Here is a 26,396-nt window from a genome sequence, read left to right on the forward strand (position 1 = left end):
TGCTCAGTGAGGGGTACCTTAGGATGGCATAATTCGTGCTGCAGCCCTTAGGGACCCTTTCTAACACCTCAAGTCCTAAGTATCAGGGGTATCATTTACTAGGGACTGGACAGAGAGTGCTAAAGGTTTTGCCAATTGTGGAAAAACTGTACAGCTTAGGGAAAGAGATCTGGTACTGGGTACCTGGTAAACAGGAACTCAGTGCACTTTCAATTGCAATCACATCAGGTACCACGCAAAAAGTGGGGGGTAACCATGTCTAAAAGAGGCACTTTCCAACAGCATGGTTTTGCCTCCTTGCCACCTAGTCCGCACTGACATGTTTTGGCTTGCATTCAACTGGAAGGGGTTCCGCGAGCCGAACAGAGCATCTGGTGAGAAGGTCAGCAGTAGGACTACAGGGTTCAGTGCCAGATTTCAAGCTTGGATTTCCTGTTTGTGTGCAGAATTTTTTATCATGCGTTTCAGGAAAGGCAAGTGGACAAGCTGTGTAAACTACATTTTCCAAGATGGTGGTCTGCTCAGAGAATTTCAACATTTCCAATCCAAGATGAAGTAGAGGTTTTTCTTGCTTTGTCAGCTCCTGTTTAAATCATATACAAAGGAGATACTTGCAAGTGAAGGATGCCTCATAATGCATTTGTTCCCATACTTTTCAGCACTTTCTCATATCAGAGGGTGATTATTGCCTTGCTATTAACGTCTGTATTAAACTTCATCTTCAATCAAGAGCTACAAGATTGCCCAGGAGGTTTTTGTACTTTGTTTTTGTTTCACTCCTAACTTGGCTCATTGAAGGAAATACTTGATACCTTTCCTGTGCACGGTTCAGTGTGTGGTATTATGGTGACTACTGGGAGGAGTCACCAATTCCTCTGATAATCAAAAAGGAGTCTCAACAGACCTTCTCAGCATCAAGTTATTGGCAATTAAATCGGCATTTCTTTTCATGTCAGAAATATAATGGGTAGAAATTGCTGTGAATACTGTATTTTTCTATTTGTTGGAAAACACGCAAAAGGTGTCTGATGCTTAAAATATGCTACAATCAGAGTGGTTTTAATAGCATGATGTTTAAAAACCTTACAGGTAAAATATGCAGACAAAGTGGTTTAATCAGGTGCTCGTATCCCTTTCGTAGGTGCTTACCCTTGACAACGCTATGTTAACGTACATTTGCACATCCATTAAACATACATGTAACTACACTCAAATCTCCTTATGGTCATAGTTTCTTGTTTAACTCAAAAGGATCAGGACTTTACACCATGGTTAAATAATGCTCAGATTGCATTCCACAAATAGCTGCCTTAACAATGCTTACAATAAAAAAGGTGAAATGCGCTCAGATGCGCCTGTTTTTAGTAGAGATTACAATGTTATTTGCTTGTGCAGCAGAGAATCAACACTTCTGTTTGAAACGTCTAATGTAAACCGATTGTCAAGGAATGCCTTATTTGCAGTGCTTTAAATGGGCCGGTACTCTCCGGTACGGAGTACCGGCACTTTTTTATTTTGAGAGGGAGAGTACCGGCACATCTCAAGAAAAACGTAATACTTTTAATTGGAGAGTACCGGCACTTCGCAGAAACCTGCACTTCTATTTTTCCATTTAAAGCACTGCTTATTTGTGAATTAAGGAAGAAATTAAATGTATGCTTTGCAACAGGAATTAAAAGACAATTTAACACTGATCATTTTATGAGGTTTGAGAATTTACAGTGGCTTTTTGGTGAAAGAAGAATTTATCTGGAAAAATCAGAAATTTGATTTATTTTTTACTTGTTACAGTGGTCCCAAACAGCATATCAGAAAAATGTAATCGTAATTTGTAATTGCTTTACAATTTCTTTTATGCAAAAACTGAACCACAAGCTTTGGAATGATTCAAGTCATTAGGACAGTGTAGATAGAGTCAAATCAATAATCAATTGTGTATTAAATCGACCTAGTGCATAATGGGTCGCCACCGGGGGTGGGTCAAAGTGAACTATGTGTAAATGAAAGCAAACAATGAGGTGAATAAACTTATTTAATTCAAATTCAACTTAATAGAGTTTTCTTATATATACAAGTTTGTTCTATTTCATTTTGTTGTTACATCTGAGCCAACAGTTATGTCAAGGTCTTACAGAAGGCTGCATGCATTTAGGAACTGAACGAGTGATCCTCGTTCTGTCGGCCTGCACTTCCACCGCCAGTAGCTTTCTGGCATCTCCATGTTCATGGACACCCAAGGGTGTCCCGCGAATCATGTGAGGCACAAGGAATGAAAGGTGGCAGCTGGGTCTTGCAATCCAGCATGGAACAGAAGATGTCACACTTGAACTTATTTGATCATCAAATGAACCCCATGACTTAAAAAAAAAAAAGTCTTATGAACCGCCCTACGCGATGTGATGGATTGACCCTAGAGCATTGTATGAGACTTACAAGAAGAGTTTTTCCCTTTTATGTTTTCTTTCCTGCAGGCAAGCACCCTCCGAAAGAGACAGCTGACATCATTCACGTGGAGAAGTGTGGCTCAATGGTTAGAGCGGCAGACCCTGAGGCAGAGATCTGGCTCAAGACCAGGGTTCAAGTCCCGCTTCGGCAGGTCTTGGGCTCAATTCCCCTTGACCAGATAATTCTCGCCTCGGTGCCTAATCTAATTCATGGGTCCCACTCTGCAACTCTGGGCAATAGCTTGCTTAATCTCCACAACGGCCCCAACAGCGCTTGGATGCCTGGCTTCACCCTGGGGGTGCTCAGGAGTGGGTGCCTCACAGGGAAAAGCCAGGAGGGGTTCCATAGCGGTATGAGTACAGCGCCTTGAGACCCTAACGGGTGAGTAGTGCGCTTTACAAGTGCTAATTTACATTTACATTTACATTTTATGGTATTCTGCAGGGCGGCATTGTGCCTGACTGGAAGAGTTGCACTTTCCTTGGTAACCAAGAAGGGTTCTCAAAAGACCTGCTCAGGTTTCAGTCCTATATGTCTATGCATTTTCCATTAAAGACCAAGAGAATATGTAAATTCCAAGTAAAACACAATAGGCAAGGCTATTAATAGTGTGTATACACATATCCAAGTGTAACATTTGGCAATAATCGCTGGCATCAGGATGTACCAGGTATTGCTTTGTAGAATGCTCTACCATCCAGACGTTGTCAAGCTCTGTGTTTGTGTGTGATCTGAAAGAATAGTCGCAGCACCAGGTACTTTGATGTGCTATAGCTGTTGTGTTACAGTACTTGACTGATTTTGCATTTCATAATTATTATTATGTATGCGCACTGAAGCATAAAATTGCTTTTCTGGGTTTTGTTATTGCGTTTGTCTGGTGCCGAACAAGAGGCGTATTTTACGTACTGCATAGAATGCGGCCACAAAAGGAAAATGGCTATGATGGGTAGCAGCTCCTCAGAAAAATCAGCATCATAAGAGGCAGGTGTAGAACAACACTTTCCTGGAAAATGACAGTGTCATGTGGCTGCAGAGCACCTATGATTATTGAGATTTACACCTGAAGGTCAAAGTAGAAGTGTTTCACTTCTTGCAGCTCTGCTAGTGAACCAGGTCTACTATAAACAGGGCAGAGAAGGAGGACTGTTAAATGTGGGACTGATACATTTTTAAAAAATTACTCAAGGCACTACATGTACCAAACAGCATGTGTGGCTTGAACTCCAGCACGCCGAAGGAATGGTACATTTTTCGCACATTGGAAACATTCCAGTGTGTGGTTTTTAAATAAACAGACGGTGGTTATGGATTGAGGAACTTAACCACTGCATTTATGCCTTCCTGCTCTTATGCAACAGAGTCCATCCAGTGCTGTGCAGTACTGTGTACTGCCCTATACTGAAAGCATTCAACAATGATGCATTTAATGCATAGGAAGAATGGGGATGCATCACGATGTTGGAAGGGTAGGCATTGTTATCTAGAATTTCCACGCTATGTCCTTTGCCAGCTGAAAGAATGAGTGCCAACTTCTCTATGTCTAAATGTGGCGCATATCATTTCTTGCAAATCAACAAACTTATTTTCTCTCGGTGCAAGTCTTTGGCTCCATGGTTAGTTTCAAGCAGTGCTTAATTTGTGCTTGTGGTTTCCGATGCTGAGCACCGGCACTTATTTTTGAGGGCCGACGCTTATTTTTCTGCTTCAAGCATTTACTACGAGCAAAAGACACTTATGGGAATGACCGAGGAAGAGAAAATCGAAAAGCATTAAAAAGGCAGAAAGCTGCAAGAGTGAGCTGAAGGGGCAAGGAGTGGCTTTAAATGGATTGAAGAGGCCAGAGATGGCTTCAGAATTAGCTGCCTCAGTATTCCATGTTCGCAACTTAATTGCAGCAGCTGCATGTTTGAGAGGAGGACTTTGAGCACCGGCACGTTTTCATTTACACATTAAGCACTGGTTTCAAGCCCCACCTCACAGCGAAACACAAAAAGGCACACACCTACATTAGCTGCTGAAAGACGATGCACATTAAGAGTCAACAGTCTTACACCTCATTCACTTAGCCTATGAGCCTACATAATGTGTTCTATACAACTACGCATTTAGCCAAGCACCCATTTATTCATACACCCCAGCACTCATTCACTAATCCAAATACCTAACTATCTGCCTAGCAATGGCTCCCATCCATCCACTCCTTTTGGTATAAATCCTCTTATACTACCACAAACGCATCAATACAATAGCACTCTTCAATCAAAACCCCAAACCTATTGGCTTTCTCAGTGTTTGCTGACTTGTCACTTCCCTACACCAAATACCAATATATGATATAATTAATATTATAGTGGCATGCTCTTAGCTACACAACGTCTCTTGTGTAACTTTTTGCTTTGGTGGGGTGGCTGTCTACTCTATCTTCCATCCTATCCAACGATGGTCAAGGAAGTGGGCTTCCAATTGCCACTGGGACATGGTAGGTCTCAACAGCATCTTGAGGACATCATAACAGGTGAATATGTTCCAACATTACCAAATGCAAAAGCTTGATCAACATTCCTTATTCTGAGGCACGTTAGTGACTAGCTGTTAACAAAGAAGAGCCTAAACATTAGGAACATTGGTACCACTAGGAATGGTTTACCTTCATGCAATGAGAGCTTTCATAACCAAAATTCATGGGAACAAATGAGCTGTGCAGCGTGAGTCGGATGACGGCAAACTGTGAAAGGTTTAATGTATGTTGAAGCTCCTGTACCGAACTTGACTCTGATCCTGAGAGTTAACCATTTTCGAAAAGAAAAGGACACAATACTAAAATAAAAACAGCTTTGACTACATTAAATAAACAAACATTTTATAATTTCATTGTTTAAATTCCAGGCGACCAAACAAGTATTCTGTAGTGCAGAAACGTTCATTTGTAATTTCGTTATAACATTTATATAAGGATTCACACAGGGAATACAATTTTAAATCATGTAAGTTATATAAATGCATTCTCATCCCATGAAACAAATCACAATCCTAAAATTGAAGTATCGATAACGTTAAAGATGATAATTCAAGGTAAGAGAAAAAATAATTTAAGAAATCTGCATTAAACAAAAGCAAAAATGGCATGATAAGTAAATAAGCTAAAGTCTGATAGGTCACTGATTTTCAATACAAAGCTAGTTTCATTGTTCCTTCACATGTTAACTTGATTTAGAGTTATTCTTGAAGCACGAGATCCAAAAAGACCAATCAAGTATAGAATTACTTCCCACCCTAAAGACTATCTAGTGAAACAGTGGACTAGACTAGCAAATTGTACTATGTCCGAAAATCTTGCACCAAAATTCATTATTGAGTCTAGCAATCCATACTGTTCATGGTGCTCTAAAGGCAAAGCAACATACTGATTTATGTGACTGTATAACATGTCAATAAGAACATGAGACAACAAGTCAACACAGTCACCTCCTGTTTCCACACCCTCTGCATGCTCCGCAAGATCTTCAGTTGGATCCCAGTAAATATCAGAACGATGGACGCACAAGCCCTCGCTGCCAGCTGCCTCGACTACGGCAACGCGCTCTACACTGTCATCCCCTCCCAACTCTTCAGAAGACTCCAGACAATACAGAATGGAGCAGCCAAAATCATCCCTCCCCAAGTGAACCCACATCACTCCTCACCTCAGGAAACTCCACTGACTCCCTGTCCAGAAAAGATGCCAGTTAAAGACACTCGCGCATGCCTACAAAGCCCTTCACAAACTGGGACTGTCCTACATCAACCACCGGCTGAACTTTCATCTTTCCTCGAGACACCGGCACTCTTCTTCACTTGCCCTTGGACAAGTCCACAGCATCCATCACACCCGCAGGGGGGGTTCACGCTTTCTCCTTCATCGCTACCAAAGCTTGGAATGACCTGCCCCTCCAAATGGCACGCTCCCTGGCAGTCTTCAGAGAGCAACTCAAGACCTGGCTTTTCGACACAAACGCAGCACCCGGATACCCGTAGGGGTGATAGTGTGCACTTTACAAATGACTGATTGATTGCCAATAAGTAGGTCCTTGTAAATGCGGTTTGATAAGGAAATTACCTGCATACATTACAGATTCTTCACAGTTTAAAAATCTCTTACATTTACTACATACTGAAAGTGCTGAGACAACGAAATGGTAAAAATGCATTGAGGAAGAACATTATTCCCGCAGTGGTAAAGGGTGAACATATTTGACAAATCTAGGAGGCCTGACTGAGGAATTGATGAATGTCTTAAATACTAATTAGTGTCCAGAACAGAAAACTACTAAATATCACTTAATTTTCGAATTAAGAGGTTTTGTTCTGCAACACTTAATCTGCTGATGCAAAACTGTACTTCCTGTCAGCCTAGGATAGCTGTAGGCATACATATTAAAGGCCACATTTCAGTTCATTTAAAGACTGATAAATCCACTATGTTTTCCCAATGTCCTCGCCTACTTTTACCCTCACTTGTTCTGCAGCTGCACCTACGATTTCTGCTCCTCTTTTTAGCCTGAGAGTTGCAGATTTTAGAATCCTTCTTCTGTTTTCCATCCAGTGAAGCTACTCTGACCCGGAAATCTTCTGGTGCAGGCAATTAACACAAGTATACTTTGAAACAAATTTTCAGCTGCAAAATTGGTCAAACAAAATCAGTGCCAGAGCCCTTGGTTTCTGTAAATTAAACATAAGAGCAATAAGTGTGCTTACGTTTATCTGCCCATACTTCATAGAAAGTGTGTGTTTTTGTCCATTGTGCAAGGCAGTTTTGTCCAATCAACAACAAAGTGCTCAACTTAAAAACTGCACCATCAGGTCCCAGATAAAACCACGTCCTTGCCTTGTCACACCTCAGAACTTCTAATTCTGTCTGCAGCAACATGATTGTGTGCGATTTCACTTGAAACCCAAAGCACTGTAGATAAAGTGTGCACAATTCCGGCTGGCACAACTTAGGACTCGGGCAGATGAAGGTCTGAGGAGCCAAAGAGGCTGAACTATCTTGACATTAAAATGTAATGTGGACCAGAGTGTCAGGAGCAGCAGGCATGTGGGCAGAGTGGGCAGTGAGCCATGTACAGCTCACTGCTGCCACTCCGCAGCATTGGCCCTCCTCGCCCTGGCACTCGGTTCAGGACTGCAGGATGGAAATAAAATGGTAATAAATGAAGTTTATTAACATTGTAATTTTCATCCCTAGGGGGCATTTTAGGCAGTGGCAACGCTCCTCCGCCCTAATGGAGAAGCCACTCCTGCTGAGTGTGTTCTGTCTTTCCCTCTTCCCTACCTGGTGGGTCCAAGCTTCCTGTTCTGTTGATTAACACCGGGACTAATATCCTCCCCTCTGACCCCCAGAACTGTGTATCCTGAACTGGAGTGGAAGACAACCTACTTCCATTTGTAATACTGAACATTTCTGACAATGCCTCCGTGGCTAACATGACCAACCTATAAGAGTGTTTGTCTTTAAAACATGAGAAAAGAGATATTGACTTCCTTTCATGCCGGAGCCTGTGACAAAGCCTGCTATCGCAGGCCTGCATTTTAATGTTCCTGTGACCTGAGGTCTAGCCTCACTATCTGAGGCCCAAATGTGCAAAATCCTTAGGACCTGAAATTAGCCCTACTGTTTAAAACCAGGCCATTAGTCTTATGTAGTTTATGAAACACTTCAACTTCAAGCGCTATATACCAGTTTCATAGTTGTGCTGAATAAAACCTGGCGCTGAATGTTCTGTGTTACATGTAGATAAATACTCTGTGGAAAACAAATAACAGTGAGGCCTTTGTAACCGGAGAGATATTTTTCCCTCAGTCAAAGCCTGTAGACTCTGTGTGCCCTGAGAGCTAGTTTGGCAGTGAGAGCACTGAATGTGTAAGATTCATCAATCTGGGATATAGGTCTGCTCTGATTGCTCTACTGAGCTAAACGGGAAGAGGGCGTGGCCTAGAAATAACAGGTGGGATACCTGGGCACTGTAAGGGCTCATACAGCTGGGAGCTGGAAGAAAAGAAAAAGGACGTTGGCATGACCTAGGAGTAGCCTTTGGGATATCTGGGAACTGTAAGGGATATCTGGGGATAGTAAAGGATATCTGGGAACTTTAAGGGATATCTGGACATGGTAAGGGTTCATACAGCTGGGATCTAGAACAGCATAGAAAGGAGTGACCCAGGCGTAACCTCTGGGATATTTAGGCACTGTAATGGATATCTGGGAACTGTAAGGGATATCCAGGAACTGAAGAGCTCACACCTGAGAACTGGAAGAAGAGAACAGGAAGAAGGTGTGGTCCAGACGTAAGCTGTGGGAATATCTGGGCACTCCAAGGACTGGAGGGAGCTGGAAGAAAAAAAGAGGATGTAGGCATAACCCAGGCACAGCCTGAGGTATATCTGGGCACTGTAAGAGATATCTGGACATGGTAAGGGTTCATGCAGCTGGGATCTAGAAGAACAGAATAGAAAGAAGGTGTGACCCAGGCGTAACCTCTGGGATTTCTGGACACTGTAAGAGCTATCCCGGCACTGTAAGGGCCCCTACAGCTGGAAAGTGGAAAAGAAGAACAAGAGGAAGGCTTTAGCTGTGGGATACCTGGACACTGTAAGGGATATCTGGGCACTGGAGAGCTCATACAGCTGAGAACTGGACGAAGAGAACAGGAAGAAGGAGTAGTCCAGACTTTAGCTGTGGAGATATCTGGGCACTCCAAGGGCTCATGCAGCAGGGATCTGGAAGAAAAAAAAAAGCAAGTTGGCATAACCCAGGCATAGCCTGGGTATATCTGGGCACTGCAAGGGATATCTGAACATGGTAAGGGTTCATGCAGCTGGGATCTAGAAGAACAGAAAAGAAAGGTGTGACCAAGGTGTAACCTCTGGGATATCTGGGCACTGTAAGGGATAGCTGGGCACTGTAAGGGACCCTACAGTTGAGATCTGGAAAAAATTAACAAGAGAAAGGCATGACTGAGGCTTTAGCTGTGGGATGTCTGGGCACTGTAAGGGCTCATACACCTGAGAGCTGGAAGAAGAGAACAGAAAGAAGTTGTGACCCAGAGACACTGTGGAGGCCTAGGTATTGCTACACTCCTGGTCCAACACATAACTGTACTCATGTGCAATAGCATGCTTATGCCAACACTACCAAGTACTAAGCTGAGTTAAAAGGCATTAGTGTAAATGAAAGGTTTCAAATGATGGGCTGTGGTTCTCTATTTCTGGCAGGTCTCCAAAATACATTTACATTGTATCTCAAACATTATTTTGTCTGGTTGACACTGCTCAAAGTCCTGTTCCTATATACTGAGACCACCAGAATCTGCTCCTAGCAGGGCGTACTTCATTCAGTTCTGCTCGCGTGCAAGGGTTTCTACTTCCTTCATGAAGCGCAGACACAGCTCTTCCTCCCAAGGCAAAGCGACACACTGCACCGCTGCAGGGAGTCCGACACTTCCCTCCACTGCCTGTAGGGACAGCACAAGAGGAATTACTTATGATATTACCAATACTACTTCTGAAACTATAACTACCTCCACTACTTCTACTATTAGTACTACTACTATTATTACTACTACTACTACTAATAATAATAATGATAAGCACTATTAATGAAAAGTAGCAATAATATTCATAGTAACCATAATAATACTAATGCTGCTATTATTAATATCTTTACTTCCATAGAGAACAAGTTACTTAAACAAGATACTTACCTTCGTTAATTCTTTTCCTGGTAGAGACTCTCTCCAACTGCAGATCCTCACCATAGAATATTCCCCAGGCGTCAGAATGGATCCAGAAAATCTTAAGCAATATCTCCGTACCCCGGTAGGTGGAGTCAGTCGGCTCAACCTTGTTGCAGTGCCACCTATGCGTCTCTCCGGCATACTGATATCAGTTTCTTTCTATTTCTGCTCCGAAAAGATGGAGTCATCTAAAAATCACTGTTTAACCAGTGTGCATGTTTAGTGAGATCTTTTAGGTAAAAGACCCCGTTAGCAGAATGGAGAAGATGAGAGGGTTGGTGGGGAGTCTGCGGTTACACGCAGTCTCTACCAGAAAAGCTTTGCCAAAGGTAAGAAACTTATTCTACTCATAGTGAGATTTCTCACCTTAGAATAGATTCCCAAGCAACACCTCCCAAGAGGTGGGCCTGCAAACTGACTTAAACAAACAGTCCTGGAGAACTGAGTGGGCAAAATGCTACGTCCAAACAGCAGTGCTTTGTAAACGTGTGAAGCAACACCTTCGTAGCAGCATGAGAGATGCCCAGGACAGGTACCCACATGCTAAAAGTAGTAGCATCCTTGGCCACGATGAAAGGGGCTCACAAGTTTTCAGGAGGCTGCTTCTTAACCACTGCATTGCAAATTTTAATGTAAAGCATAATCCATTTAGAGATAGTCCGCTTCTGCACCGACTTGCATTTCTTTGCCCCGGCAAACCCAATAAAGAGTTGATCACCCAGGAATCTTAAAGTGCTATCATTAGGTCCAAGCAATAGTCCCTCCTCAGAAGGATGAGATGGATCGAGGAAAGTGGGCAGCATGATGCTCTGACCTACATGAAAAGGAGTGACAATCTTAGGCAGAAAAGAGACACATATAGGAGGACCAATTTGTTAGGGTAGAAACTGGTAAGCGTTGAGCTAATTGATCGTCTGCGCTGATGTAATAGTGACAAGACTATTTTTAGAGCCAACAGACGCAAAGGGCAGCTGTGCAGGTATCAAATGGACACACATCAAGACTTGATTGAGATCTCACTGTGGTATGACGAAGCAAGTGGGAGGAAATAGACTCTGTAAAGCCTTTAGAAATCTCACCTCAACCTATGGATTGAACCAAAAAGGTTGGTCCAGCACCCAAAAGAAGGCAAATATGGCCAAAATAGAACCTTTGGCAGTGCCCAGGGCAAAGCCTTGCTAAGGCTAACAAAGGAAAAGCAATAACCCATCTAACAAGCCACGGAAGAGGATCTACCTGGTGTATGGACATCATGCCACACATTTAAACCAATGGAAGGAGTTCGACCTGGCCCTTCTTGTCAAATTCATCCCCTGACTTTTTGCCGCCTTCCTCCTATTTTTTCCTGACCTCTCGCTGTTGGCTGTAGGCCTCTGAGCACTTTCTCACTGCCGATCAGTACCCTTCTAAAGTTGGTATGATTGGCTTATACCTAATTGGAATATTTAATTTACCTGTAAGTCCCTTGTACAGTGGTATCTCTATACCCATGGCCTGTAAATTAAATACTACTAGTGGACCTACAGCGCTGCTTGCACCACCCACTTAAGTAGACTTTCAAACCTGTCTAAGGCCTGCTAGCGCAGGGCCTGTGTGGGCAGTTTTCTGCCACAGGGAGCTGCCATCTAAATTTACTTGCCAGACCCAGAACTCCCCTTTTACTACATGTAAGTCACCCCTAAGGTAGGCCATAGCTAGCCCTATGGGCAGGGTGCTATGTATGTAGAAGGTAGGACATGTGCCTGGTAGCGTGGCCTGTCCTGGCAGTGACAAACAGCCTATTTGGTTTCTCACTGCTGTGAGTGCTGCCTTCTCATAGGATTGCATTGGAAATGCCCTGCCTTATGTGTAGGGGGTATTGTCTGATTTAAGAGGGGCAGCAAAGGAATGTTTGGTATGGTTGTAATGGTAGTGAGAAATGCTGCTTACTGGTGTAAGTGGATTTTTTATAACTATTACAGAAATGGCACTTCTAGAAAGTGAGCATTTCTCTGTGCTTATGACTGGTGTTTTACAGCTTGACTCCAATCCACATATGGGCAGAGTGACAGTTGGACTTTGTGCATACTTTTCAGACAGCCTGTACACAGGGTGGAGGTGTCAGAGAGGTGTGTCTGCATCTTGAATAGTCTTCCTGGGCTGAGAGAAGGGAGCAGCAGGGCACACCTGCATTTGTAAAGGCTGTGCCCTGGCCTCACACAATAGGGTAGTTTACCCCCAACTGATGTTTGGAGCCTGTACGAGAGAAGAGGAGAAAGGGGGCACTCCCAGAACCAGTTGTAACTGGTTGGAACCTTCTCTCCCCTTTCTCTGTAAACACACTGTAAAACTGCGTATAAATACAGGGGAATTTTCCCCACAATTTGGAGACATCTTGGAAATGGACACATAATGCTGGAAGGAATGAAAAGGGAACCTCCATGGACTGCTGCTGCTGTGCCTACCTGTGACCTGCTTGGTCACTGTAAGGAACTACCACCTGCTTGCATTCACCTTGTGCTGACCTGCTGCTGGGCTCTGTCGCCTGTACTCCTTTTCTGTTATTGCTGTCCCCCAGGGGCTGGGTGCTGTTGCCCTGGACCCCTGCAACAAGTCCATAGCACCTGGAGAGTGCTTTGCCATCTTTCCTCTAAGCACTGTGAAAGTGCTTCCTTTGTGTTGCATTTTGCGCTTAAAAGCGAATCCTAGGTGGTGACTTGGTGCTTCGTAAAGCGCCTGCTTGAACCCTGGAATCACCGCCGTGACCCGGGTTCTTTTGAATATGCCCCCATGCTCGTAAGCGCGACGTCGATGCTGGAATCACTGCCGCAGCCCGGGCAGGCTGATTTTGCAGAGCACGAGTCACGCGCTATCCCTGGTGCCCCCGGGGCACCACTCAAGGAAAGGAAACGAGCGAGCACACTCCTACTGTGCCCCAGGGGTGAAGCATGCTCCAAAGAGCGCCCCCGGGGCACAAGCAGGCACCCGCTTCGGTGCCTGCTCACATCTAGAGAGACAGATGGGGAAGGAAGCCCCACCTGAGTCCCTTGCAAGTGTCCTGTGGATGGACGGGGGGAAGAAAAACTCATCAGAGGCTCCTCTTGCCCCAACAGAGCCCAAAACGTCCTTCGCAGGACTCGGGTGGGGTGGAAACCCTGCCAGAGGCTCCCTGCCCAGCACAGTCCTCCCTTGTGTTTTGTGGGCCCCCACGAGAGGTGGGTACCTCCCCTCAATGTTTCCCCTTGTTGTTTTGGGACATTGTTTTTGGCATCCCCACCCCTCCTGATTGGAGGGCCAGTGGAGGCCTGGGGTGGCCCCCAGAGATCACAGTCCCCAGTAGAGGCCCGTTGGTGTCACTCCCCTCCTCCCCCAATCATCGGAGTGGCCCCCAGAGTGAGCACACGGACCACCGAGGGCCCCATTTTGTTCTTCATGGCACTGAAAGTGCCTTTCATCATGATACAGGTAATTTTTAAAAGGACATATATTCAAATGTTCCTAGTATGGACATGATTGATTTATATAGTAACCTGCCTAGTTTTATGATGTGTTACATATATGTGCTGGTGTTCCTTTTATGGGCATAACATGCTAATATGTTTTTCTGACTTGCCATATGGTTTTTAATGTTCCTGAAACGGGCATTTATGATATTTCTATGACAAGTGCATTTGTCTACAATGTGATTCCTGACTACTGCTTATGTTGTAGAATAATAAGTAACCTGTGTGTTATGTGACCACTGCTGGTTCTGCAGAGTACCTAATGTGTAACGTTCTGACAACTGCTTGGGTAGCAGGATATTACTGACATGTTGTGTTTGGTTTAATAATTGTGTTGTGTACAAGACAGTATATTTTCATATAACTTGGTGTTGTGTTTCCTTTGTGGTGAGAGACAGTGCATCACATGTGTTGTTTGTGTTGAGCAAACGCTTTACACATTGCCTCTGGGATAGGCCTGACTGCTCCTGCCAAGCTACCAAGGGGGTGAGCAGGGGTTATCTTGGATGTGTCGCTCCCTTGCCCTGACTAGTGTGGGTGGGTTCTGCCTGGCTTAGGTGCATACCATAGCCAACCAGACACCCCCTTTCTAACAGCAGGCATATACTGTCTTGGTGAAAGGACACCTTGCTGCCAAGATGACATCACAGACCTCAGGATGGAAATCAAACACTCAACTGCTGCTGCTCAATCTCCAGGTATGAAGGTTTAGAGAGCAGGTTTTCATGCAGGACACTGCCTTGTTGCTGTAACAGAAGGTCCTCCTTGAGGGGAAGCCTGAACGGATGTCTGATGATCAGGCTCAAAAGATCAGGATAGCATACTCGCCACGCCCAATCTGGAACCACAAGATGACTTGTGCTGGGTCAGTCCTGATCTTCTTGAGGACTTGGGGCAGGTTTGGTACTGGCAAAAAGACATACAGGAGTCCAAAGATCCACTTGAGGCGGAATGTGCCCCATGTGAGAGCCGCCTTGGAAACCCCAACATACAGAATTGCTGACACTGCAAATTCTCTGTGGTGGCGAACAAATCGAGTCAAAGTTCTCCCTATTTTTGGAAGGGACCTTTGGCCACCTCTGAGTTTAACTGGCGTTCGACATCCATGACTGAGCTAGTCTGCCTTGGCGTTCACAGGTCCATCTAAGTTCAAAGGCACAGAGCCTCCTGGACAGGCCCACAACTCCACAACATCCTGTTTGTTGCTCTGCAATACCACAAGGTGGTGGTGTTGTCTGTGAACACCTGAACCAGCCTTCCTTTGAATGAAGGACAGAAGGCTTTCAATGCCAAATGGATAGTCCTCAGCTCCAGGAGAATTATGTGGAGTTAAGAGGCCGCCAAAGACCAGAGTTCTCTAATCTCCATCTCTCCTAGATGGCCACCCTAACACAGGAGTCATGCATCTGTCACTCAAATAAGCTCTAGGTGGGGAATGGAGAGGGGTCTGCCACTGACCCAATAGTGGTTCATCATCCTCCAATGCAGATCTTGTGCATTCCCCTGATACCTAGACCAGGTTGGAGAGATGTCCCTGATACTGCACCCACTGGGATTTCCGATCCTACTGCGAAGTCCATATGTGCCATCAGACATGGTTCACCAGCAGGATGAAGGAGGCCATGAGACCCAGACAGCGTTAGAGTCAGTCACACCAAAATCTAGGATAGAGGCTGAAATGTCAGAATCATAGCATGCATATCCTGGACTTGCTGCTCAGGAGGATATGTGCAGAATCACACTGTGTCCAGAATGGCTCTGATGAAAGAAAGTGTCAGAGAGTGGGTCATGTGTGACTTCAGCATGTTGATAGTGAATCCTAGTGAATGCAAAAGGTCCGCCGTAATCTGGAGGTGGGTGACATCTGCCTGGGTGAGCTGGCCTTCATCAGCCAGCCATCCAGGTAGAAGAGGACTGGAATCCCTAAGCTCCACAGGTGGGCTGCTACCACTGCCATTACTTTCATGAACACATTAAGGGGGCTGATAGGACTGTAAGGCAGCATAGTAAATTGTAAATGCTCATGGCCCACTGTGAACCCGCAGACAAGGCTGTGGCCAGGCAGGACTGTGATGTGGAAATACATGTCCTGCAGGTCCAGTGCATTTTGAATTTCTCTTATCTCAGAAAGTAATTGAGAGTGCAGATTTACCATAGAACGGAGGGCTCTGTTCTTTTGGGGCAGCAGAAAGTAGTGGGAATAACAACTACTCCCAACTTATGGTGCGGGCACCCTTTCAATGGCTCCTTTTGGCAGAAGTATCTGTACTTACTAACAGAACAAGGAGAGATGGTCCTCCGTCATCCATTCTTGGGATGGTGGGAAAGGCCAATATGTTTGCACAAATGAAAGGACACACCCTTTCTTCACAATTCGGAGCACCCAGTTGTCGGAGGTAACTGCAAACCACTAGGGCAGTTGGTACCTGATCCTGCCATCAACAGGGTGGCTGTGCTGGATGGAGGGTGCAATGAAGAGGCTGAGGCAGCCAGAGGGGTGAGGGACTGGACAGCATATTAGGTCTGGTCAGTGACCTGGTTCATGAAAAGGACTGGGTAGTCTGCTGGTCTGTCAGGCACACGAGGTATAATGGACATGCAAACGTGCCCTGACTATGTATGTGGTAGGAGCAAATGGACTGTTGCTGATACCAGAGAGAGAAAGCATGAGAGACCTGGTGGTGATCAGGCTCTCTTGAAAGTAATTGAGCACTGCGTCAGCTTTCTAACCAAATAGCTGAGCGACTCTGAAGGGTATTTCAATCAAGTCAGTGACAGGATATCCCCCAAGAACCCAGTGTACTGCAATCAGGCACGGTGATGGAGCACCACCATAGATGCCATGGCTCTACCGAGGGAGTCCATGGTATCTAGTCTGCATCTGATGGTGAACTTTCCACATCCTAAAGGTCCACAGAGGCTTGACTGAGCATTGCTCAGCCCTCTTCAGGAAGCATGGGAAGCAGCTGCACAACTGAGTACCATAACGCATGGGAATATCAGCCCAAGAGGTGTTAGAAATGGTGTTTTTGGTTGGCAGTCAGGTTACCCCCTGTCCAAGCAAAAGCCCTCACTCTAGTCAGGGCAAGTCACACACAATCCAAGATTAGCCTGTGCCCACCCTCTGGTAGCTTGGCACGAGCAGTCAGGCTTAACTTAGAAGGCAATGTGTAAAGCATTTGTGCAATAAATCATACAATACCATAATATAACACCACAAAAATACACCACACAGTGTTTAGAAAAATATATAATATTTATCTGGGTATTTGCAGGTCAAAACGATCAAAGATGCAATATGAATTTGTAAAGATATCACTGAAAAGTGGTATAAAGTGTCTTAAGTCTTTAAAAAGCAAACAAAGTACCTGGTTTCTGGTGGAAAAGGGCAACAGGAGAAGAGATACGTGGAAAAATGGTGTGTGCGTCGATTTCTCCCCAGCACACACGGACTTGCGTCGTTATTTTTCACACGGGGAAGTCGTGCGTCGTTTTCCGGTGCGCGGACAGTCTCTTTATGTGGATCGCGGGGATTACCAGATGTCGCAGGTCTGTGCGTGGATTCTCCTGCTTGTTTTCCGGCTGCGCGTCGTTCTGCGGGGCTGCGCGTCGAAGTTTCACACTCACGGCAGGCGTCGCATCGATTTCTCCTCTGGAGCTCGGGCGGCGTGGTCCTTGCGAGGCCGTGCGTCGAAGTTCCAGTCGTCCCGAATGCGTCGCGTCGATCAGCGTCGGTGTGCAGCGTTTTTCTCGCTGCGGAACAAGCTGTGCATCGAAAATGTTGGCGCACGAAGCGTCCAAGTGAAAAAGTGAAGTCTTTTTGGTCCTGAGACTTCAGGGAACAGGAGGCAAGCTCTATCCAAGCCCTTGGAGAGCACTTTTACAGCAAGACAAGAGTTCAGCAAGGCAGCATTCCTTTGTAGAAAAGCAGACAGGCGAGTCCTTTGAGCAGCCAGGCAGTTCTTCTTGGCAGGATGTAGTTTCTGGTTCAGGTTTCTTCTCCAGCAAGTGTCTGATGAGGTAGGGCAGAGGCCCTGTTTTATACTAAGGTGTGCCTTTGAAGTGGGGGTGACTTCAAAGAGTGTCTAAGAAATGCACCAAGCCCTCATTCAGTTCAATCCTGTCTGCCAGAGTCCCAGTAGGGGTGTGGCAGTCCTTTGTGTGAGGGCAGGCCTTCCACCCTCCCAGCCCAGGAAGACCCATTCAAAATGCAGATGTATGCAAGTGAGGCTGAGTACCCTGTGTTTGGGGTGTGTCTGAGTGAATGCACAAGGAGCTGTCAACTAAACCTAGCCAGACGTGGATTGAAGGGCACAGAAAGATTTAAGTGTAAAGAAATGCTCACTTTCTAAAAGTGGCATTTCTAGAATAGTAATATTAAATCCGACTTCACCATTCAGCAGGATTTTATATTACCATTCTGGCCATACTAAATATGACCTTCCTGCTCCTTTCAGATCAGCAGCTGCCACCTCAACAGTGTATGAGGGCAGCCCCAATGTTAGCCTATGAAGGGAGCAGGCCTCACAGTAGTGTAGAAACGAATTTAGGAGTTTTACACTACCAGGACATGTAACTACACAGGTACATGTCCTGCCTTTTACCCACACAGCACCCTGCTCTAGGGTTTACCTAGGGCACACATTAGAGGTGACATATGTAGAAAAAGGGGAGTTCTAGGCTTGGCAAGTACTTTTAAATGCCAAGTCGAAGTGACAGTGAAACTGCACACACAGGCCTTGCAATGGCAGGTCTGAGACAAGGTTAAGGGGCTACTGAAGTGGGTGGCACAACCAGTGCTGCAGGCCCACTGGTAACATTTAATCTACAGGCCCTAGGCACATATAGTGCACTCTTCTAGGAACTTATAAGTAAATTAAAGAGCCAATCATGGATAAACCAATCAATAGTACAATTTACACAGAGAGCATATGCACTTTAGCACTGGTTAGCAGTGGTAAAGTGCCCAGAGGTCAAAAGCCAACAACAACAGGTCAGAAAAAATAGGAGGAAGGAGGCAAAAAGTTTAGGGATGACCCTGTCAAAAAGCCAGGTACAACCAGAGGCATATGGTGTTGCATGCCCAGAAGGCTTGGCTGGTGGAAGAGAAAATGCCCTTCACAATGGAGTCCAGCTGCTTGGATTCCTCTTGGAGTGGAAGGGAACATGTTAGAAATTAGGTCTTTGATTGGCAGTCAGGTTACCCCCTCTCCAAGCAAGGACCCTCACGCTAGTCAAGGTAAAGGAGAATCATCCTAAGCTAACCCCTGCTCACCCCCTTGGTAGCTTGGCATGAGCAGGCAGGCTCAACTTCAGAAAGCTAGGTGTGAAGTATTTGTACCAACACACACAGTAACTTAATGAAAACACTGCAAAATGACAACACAGGTTTAGAAAAATAGGAAATATTTATCTAAACAAAACAAGACCAAAACGACAAAAATCCAACATACACAAGTCAAGTTATTAATTAAAAAGCAAAAAGAGTCTTAAACCCTTTGGTAATCAGATAAAACACTGTTAGCATAGACAAGTTCCTGGGTGGCGTCAAAATAACACGCACGGGCGAGTGTCAAAAAAAGGTCAGCAGTCCGTCGATTTCTCACCCACAAGCGAGCTCGTGCGTCATTTCTCCTTCTCCGGTCAGACCCGCGTGCGTCAATTTTCCTACCCACAGTGGAGCGATGCGCCGATCTGGGCAGCACTCAGGTCCAGGCAGGCGTTGCGTTGTTTTTTCGCACCTAGCAAGGTTTGCGTCGAAAATCCTGCTGCACAGGGACAGCAAAACAGCGCTGTGTGGGTTGCGATGTTACCAGCCTCCGTTAGCGATGCAGCGCGTTGTTTCTCCAGCCGCATGCATCGATCTCCCAGCCGCGCTGCAAGCTCTACGTCGATTTCAGCCACGGAGCCAGTGGCGCGTCATTTCTTCAGCCGCTCTAGGAGGTTGCGTCAGAAATTTCCCAGCACAGCAGTCTGTGCGGGGATTTTCAGGCTTGGTCTGCCAGCTTCACCTGTCAAGGTCCCATGAACTGGATAGGGCACCACTTAGCAGGGCAGGAGTCTCAGCAGAGAGTCCAGATAGGTTTTGGGTGCCCTTCTTATACCCATTTTGCCCTTTGAACTAGGTTTACTTCAAAGAAAAGTCTCTCTTGTTTGTGAAATCCTGACTTGCCCAGGCCAGCCCCCAGACACACACCAGGGGGTTAGAGACTGCATTGTGTGACGGCAGGCACAGCCCTTTCAGGTGTGAGTGACCACTCCTGCCCTCCCTCCTAGCACAGATGGCGCATCAGGATATGCAGGCTACACCCCAGCTCCCTTTGTGTCACTGTCTAGAGAGAGGTGTAAACAGCCCAACTGTCAAACTGAACCAGACAGGGAATCCAAACAGGAAGAGTAACAGAATGGTTTAAGCAAGAAAATGCTCACTTTCAAAGAGTGGCATTTTCAAACACACAATCTTAAAATCAACTCTGCTAAAAAGATGTATTTTTAAATTGTGAGCTCAGAAACCCCAAACTCCACATGTCTATCCGCCCCCAAAGGGAAACTATGCTTTAATCATATTTAAAGGCAGCCCCCATGTTAACCTATGAGAGGGATAGGTCTTGAAACAGTGAAAACCGAATTTGGCTGTATTTCACTGTTAGGACATATAAAACACATTAGTATATGTTCTACCGTAAACATACACTGCACCCTGCCCATGGGGCTACCTAGGGCCTACCTTAGGGGTGTCTTACATGTAAGAAAAGGGAAGGTTTAGGCCTGGCAAGTGGGTACACTTGCCAAGTCGAATTGGCAGTTGAAAACTGCACACACAGACACTGCAGTGGCAGGTCTGAGCCATGATTACAGAGCGGCTATTGTGTGTGGCACAACCAGTGCTGCAGGCCCACTAGTAGCATTTGATTTACAGAACCTGGGCACCTCTAGTGCACTGTACTGGGGGCTTACCTGTAAATCAAATATGCCAATCATGGATAAACCAATTACATACACATTTTGTATAGGAGCACTTGCACTTTAGCACTGGGTAGCCACATCAACAACCTGGGAAACAGGCAAAAAGTTAGGGGAGATCACGCCAAGGATGCCAAGTCTAACAGAACGCATTCGGGATGACCTTGGCCATTGAGGCCTGAACAACCAGGCTATCCGGGGAGGGGTGCTATGAGAGAAAGACTGGATCTCTTGGGGCAAGACCTCAGCAAGGTTTGGCCCAGACCCTCGGGAGAACATCTGTGAGTGATTTACTGAAGGGGAACAATGGTTCAGCCGACCCTTGGTGAAGCACCTCTGTCAAGACATTGGTCTTGACCTTGACCACTTTGGATCAAGGACCTCCACTTCCCTGTGCATCACAGTAGCAAAGGATGCACCCTCCTCCTAAACAGGGCTAGGAGGGAAAAGCATGACAGAGTTTGGGGAAGTGTCCAAGCAACTGGTGTCACCCAGCTCCTCATACAGTTTTCCTATGGCTCAGGTTCCTTCTCTAGGGAACCAAACCCTTCTTCCTCATCTTTTCCTCAGGAAGGAAGAATCTATGTATGGAAAATCCAGGGGTTTGTAGGGCCTGGATGGCATCAGCATCAGACAACAGGATGGAGCCAGGGTGGAGGAAGTCACCTGTGGTGGCATCAGTCCAGATCTGTTGGCAGATCCAGAGAGATCCAGGGGGCCTGGCTGACACTGGAGGTGAACCTGCCGGTGGTAACCCAGCATGAGCACCTTTCAGCTCTGTAGAAGCCAAAGACTTGCCAGAGGAAATCACTGGCCCAAGATGTCATGCATGGCATCGCAGGACTCCTTCAACTGAGCAGGCTCCAGGAAACTCTGGAAAATTCAGAGCGGGCTAGACGCCAGCTTTGCATGTGGAGTAGAGCTTCGAAGCAGGATATCAAGAGGGGGAAGCACAAGGAAGCTTCAACTTCTTTTTGTGCTGCTCCAACTTACCTTACTTCGAGGAGGACGTCTTGGAGCGAGAAGATGAGCATCCACAGGAACGGCTCTGAGATCTCCCTCAGGAACAGCTAGGGGTCTTCATCTGCCACACTGCCAGGAGCTTCATTGCCAGCTCACAGATTGCCTTGGGATGCATAGACAGACACTCATCAAATGAGAATTTAACACTGACATTGGTCTGTGTTGGACCTGGCCCCCTCTGCAGAGTCATGCCTTTTCACTCCACTTTTTAATGAATTCATTTTTGTTGGCTTTAGGATTCTGTGCACTTTACCACTGCTACCCAGTGCTAAAGTGCAGGTACCCTGCACTATAAACATGGTGATATTGCCTTATCCACAAGTGGCATATTTAATTTACTTGTAAGTCCCTAGTAACATGCACTATATGTGCCCGGGTCTGTAAATTAAATGCTACCTGGGCCTGCAGCACTGATTGAGCCACCGACTACAGTAGCCCTTGAATCATGTCTCAGGCATGCCACTGCGCGTGTGTGTGTGTTTAGTTTTAGACTGCCATTTCGACCTGGCAGGTGCACCCACTTACCAGGCCCAAACCTTCCTTTTTATTACAAATAAGTCTCCTCTACGGCAAGCCCAAGTTAGCCCCAAGGGCAGAGTGCAATGTATTTAAAAAGTTGGACATGTACTTTTAGGTTTAATATGTCCTGGTAGTGACAAACTGCTAAATTCCCTTTTTGATACTGCAAAGCTTATCTCACCCATAGGTTAACATTGGGATGATCTTGCAGCATCCTTTAGATGCAACTTCCAATTGGAAAAAGATAGAAATTTGTAGTTTGTTGTCTCTGGAGTCACAATTTATTATCACAACTTAAGGTGAAGTCAGATTTTAAATTGTAAGTCTGAAAATGCCAGTTTTAGAAGGTTGGCATTTTCTTATTTTAACCATTCTGTGCCGGTCTCTGAATACACGCCTGGGGTGGGGGTCAGCTGGGCCTTGTGCATTCCTCTAGACAGCCACACACAATGGAAGATTAGGTGTGACTTAATGGGCCATTAGCTAGCTTGCTGGGGGTGGAGGGGTGGAGCTTAGCACTGCCTCACTTACACCTGAATAGGGCTGTGCCTCCCTCCAGTCAGAGATGCATAACTGCCTGCAGAGTGTCTGGAGATGAGGAAGGAGGGGCAAGGGACCTTGTGCATTTCAAAGGCCTCTCTCTGAAGTCTCCCCCACTTTAAAGGCTCAACTGGGAATAAGTTGTGAACCCCAAGCCCCACCAAATCAGAACTTTGCTGGACCCAAGGACATTGTGCCTGGAAGGACAATGCTGCAGGAGGGACTGCCACTTTGCTGACTACGCTGCTGTGATGGCCTGCTGTCTGTTGTGCTGTGGGAGGAACTGCCCCTTTGCTACCTGCATTGCTGTGTTGGCCTGCTGCTTCTTGACTGGAGTGAGAAGGACGGGACCTGTTCTGTACATCCTTGACCCCAAGTTTCTCCAAGAGCTTGCTGGCTTGCCCCCTGTTCTCCTACTGCCCCAGTGACACCAAAGACTGCCTGCAACCTTCCTGGTGCTGCTGGCCTCTGTCATCTGTGAGTCCTACCCTTGCATGAGGTGCCCCTCCAGATGTGGGTTTTGCAGCTGATTTCTGTTAAAACCGACACACAGTCATTACTGCACCCATTGGAACCTACGCATTGCCCTTCAACGCTGATACAGAGGCTGTTCGACAGTGGATTCACAACCTGTGCTTTCCGACAATGACGCTTTGCGCAGCTCAATGACGATGCGTTGCATTTAACTCAACGGAGCCCGATGACGATGCAGTGACCTCATTGCGTGGAAAATATCAGCACATTGCCTCTGCAATTGCTCCTCGACATTGATGCTTGCTCCAGCCAAGGTACTGTGTCAGCGGACCCTGTGTGGTTTCTGTAGCCAGCCTACCCTCCATCACGGTCAGCCTAAACTTTGGATTTGCACTGGTTCATGACCTCAAGCAAGCTTTTGACCGCTAGTGACTTCTAAGCACTACTTTTAGGTTATTCTTGAAAATTTCATATTGCAACTTCTATTGATTGGATTTTTGTCGTTTTGGTCTTGTTTTTCTCAGATAAACATTCTCTATTTTTCTGTACTGGTGTGGAGTCTTTTGTGGTGTTTTTACTTTGTTACTGTAATTAAGTATTGCACAAATACATTAGAAATTGCCTCTTAAGCCTGACTGCTCTCTGCCAAGCTACAGAGAGTGAGCACAGGTTAAGTTAGGGTTTGTCTCTGACTTACTGTGACTAGGACTGTGGTCCCTACTTAAACAGGATGCAGACTTCTGCCAACTAGAGTGGCAATTTCTAACAGTCTGTGACAGTCCCCTTAAGGTTCAGAACTCGTTTTGAAGGGGATATGTCTGTAAGCACACTGGGAACAAATGCTCAAAAAGTGTTGAATAATCATTGGAAAAAGGTGGCCAAAATATGATCAAGGCTCTCCATATCCGCGCTACTGGTGTGGAAAGAAAGGAACTGATGTCAGCGTGCTGGGGTGGCGCTTATATGGGCACTGCAAACACCACTTGAGCCATGGCAAATGACAAAGTGGAGCTGACCGGGGCCACCTACGGGCGCTCAGAGTTCATGCTCAAGATTTTCCAGATCCACTCTGGAACTTGAGGAATATTCTAAGGTGAGGAATCTGTGGTTAGAAGTCTCTACCGGAAATAAACAAATAAATAAAATGGTGCATACTGCCTCTGAATTTTCTAGGCACTACTCAGAAGTTATAATGATACCCTACAGTCTTGGAAATCATTAATTTGGCATGAGAAGGATGTGTGGCCAAAATCCTGCAAAAAGCAATTAAATCACAGATTATCAATTTCCACAAAACTTAGCAGGAAGTGAATTAACACATTGTGCTTTCCTACTGGCTACTTCAATGCACAATAATTCAATATGTTTAGAGTTTGTGTCTGCTTCCAAGGTTTTACATCCTGTAAACTATAATATGTGTACATAGAACTGTATCGAAATATGGTTTAACCAAAATTGTTTGGTCACTTGCCAGTTTAGTATTTGCAACAAATTATATTTTTTGAATGGGCAGCCATGACATTGATTAAGGGGGTGAATTTTAATCAGATACATTTTGGACATCACAGTGCTCATTGGCAAGGGACTTGGAAATGAGAGGAATGTTAAAGTGTCTTAGTTTTGTGGAAAGCTGAGCCTTCAGAAAAACATTCTTCCTCTTGTCTTCCCAAGACCTTCCAACGAAGACCAAATTATTTGCCCTGAGAGTGCTGCTGTAGGTGACTTTTCTTGTGGCAGATGTACAGGAGTATGAGAGGAATGCAGCCATGTATAAGGAGTAAGTCAGTGCATTGTCATCAAGATGAGGATGGTGCGGTTCTTTAGGGGTGTGCGAAATCTGTATAAGTTGATTGTTCATAATTATATAAAATTTTGGCAACGTTATGTGAACTATGCAAGATTGAAAAATATTTGGCACTATTTTTTTTTCGAGTAAAACGCACCCTTGAGTCTATTTTGGATGCAGGGACACATTTTGCGCTAAACAAATGGAAAAAAAAAAACAATTGCAAACATCAGCTGCTACTGTTCAGGTTGTCTGCATTGCTCCCATATGCTCCCACTAAATATTTGCCACGAATGCCCCATTATTACGCAGTGTGTTTTAATAGCGTAATTTCAGGAAGTGTAACACGAGCACAAGCTCACATCAGCGTAACAGGCATTTCGCCTGGGTCTAGTTCCAATAGCTCAAGCTAGACTTTGGGAGATCAGGAAGCAGAGCATGACGCACACTTGTCGCTACTTATTAGGCTAAAGAATGCGCTTCACACTATTTTGATGCAGGGAATCATTTTGCGCTAAACAAATGCAGTAATCACAAACATCAGCCGCAATAAATATTTGCCACGACTGGCCCATTATTAAGCAATGTGTTGTAATAGCGTAATTTTAGAAATTGGCAGAACAAGTGTAACAAGAACACAAGTTTACACAGGGGTAACAAAAATGTATTCCAGGCCTAGTTCTAATAGCTCAAGCGATTTAGTGACAAGTGGACACTACGTACACACACAACATACAAATGCATTAAGATACAGAAAGGAGCTTTTGGCAACACCTTTCAGCAATTGGCTACAGTCATTCAGCTAGATTTGACAACCGGTAAAAGGTCTGTCCCTCAGTACTGGTATACCTCACAATAATTCCAAACACAATCATTTATTTCCTTTATTTTCTTACTTTTTTTTTTAAGGGCGCGTGCCATCTACACATTTTCCCAGTGCAAGTTCACCCCTCCCTTCCTCCCTCACCCCTCCCACTCGAACGTACATTCACCCCACACTTTTATGTACAATTTTCTTCAGTTCAGGACCCCTTAGCTCTGGGATTCATGCCTCACTTTAGTGCTTTCCCTTGCGCTTTCTTTTTTACTCTTAGTTTTCCATCCTGATATGGCCGTTGCCCATGTTGGAATATCACAATAAAGAATGGCAGCCGACGCTTAGAAATGCAAATGAGCAAACACGTCACAATTCTTACTCACACGTGGGCACAGGACAACCATTTTGGAATGGTTTACAAAACTGCCCCCATGTGTGCGTATAAGTATGCATGCACTGAAGTGTATGGCACTTGTTGGGCCGAAAATGTCCTCTGCATGGTAATGGACGTGCACCCCTGACCTGACGTCAGGACCCGAAATGCTGACTTTTGTTGCCGTAGGCAAACATGG

At 45.4% G+C, this 26,396-nt stretch overlaps 1 protein-coding gene across 1 annotated transcript in view; it reads right to left on the bottom strand.

The window, feature by feature from the left end:
• Positions 1-5,287: 5,287 nt before the first annotated feature.
• Positions 5,288-26,396, bottom strand: part of LOC138293509 (vitamin D3 hydroxylase-associated protein-like) — a 314,222-nt gene continuing 293,113 nt past the window's right edge. Inside the window, exon 15 of the mRNA XM_069232751.1 lies at positions 5,288-9,938. Within this exon, the coding sequence (XP_069088852.1) occupies positions 9,819-9,938 (120 nt within the window). The 3' untranslated portion in view covers positions 5,288-9,818. The remainder of the gene's footprint in view (positions 9,939-26,396) is intronic.

The sequence above is a fragment of the Pleurodeles waltl genome, chromosome 4_2 (genome assembly GCF_031143425.1).
Source record: "Pleurodeles waltl isolate 20211129_DDA chromosome 4_2, aPleWal1.hap1.20221129, whole genome shotgun sequence".
Lineage (NCBI taxonomy): Eukaryota > Metazoa > Chordata > Amphibia > Caudata > Salamandridae > Pleurodeles > Pleurodeles waltl.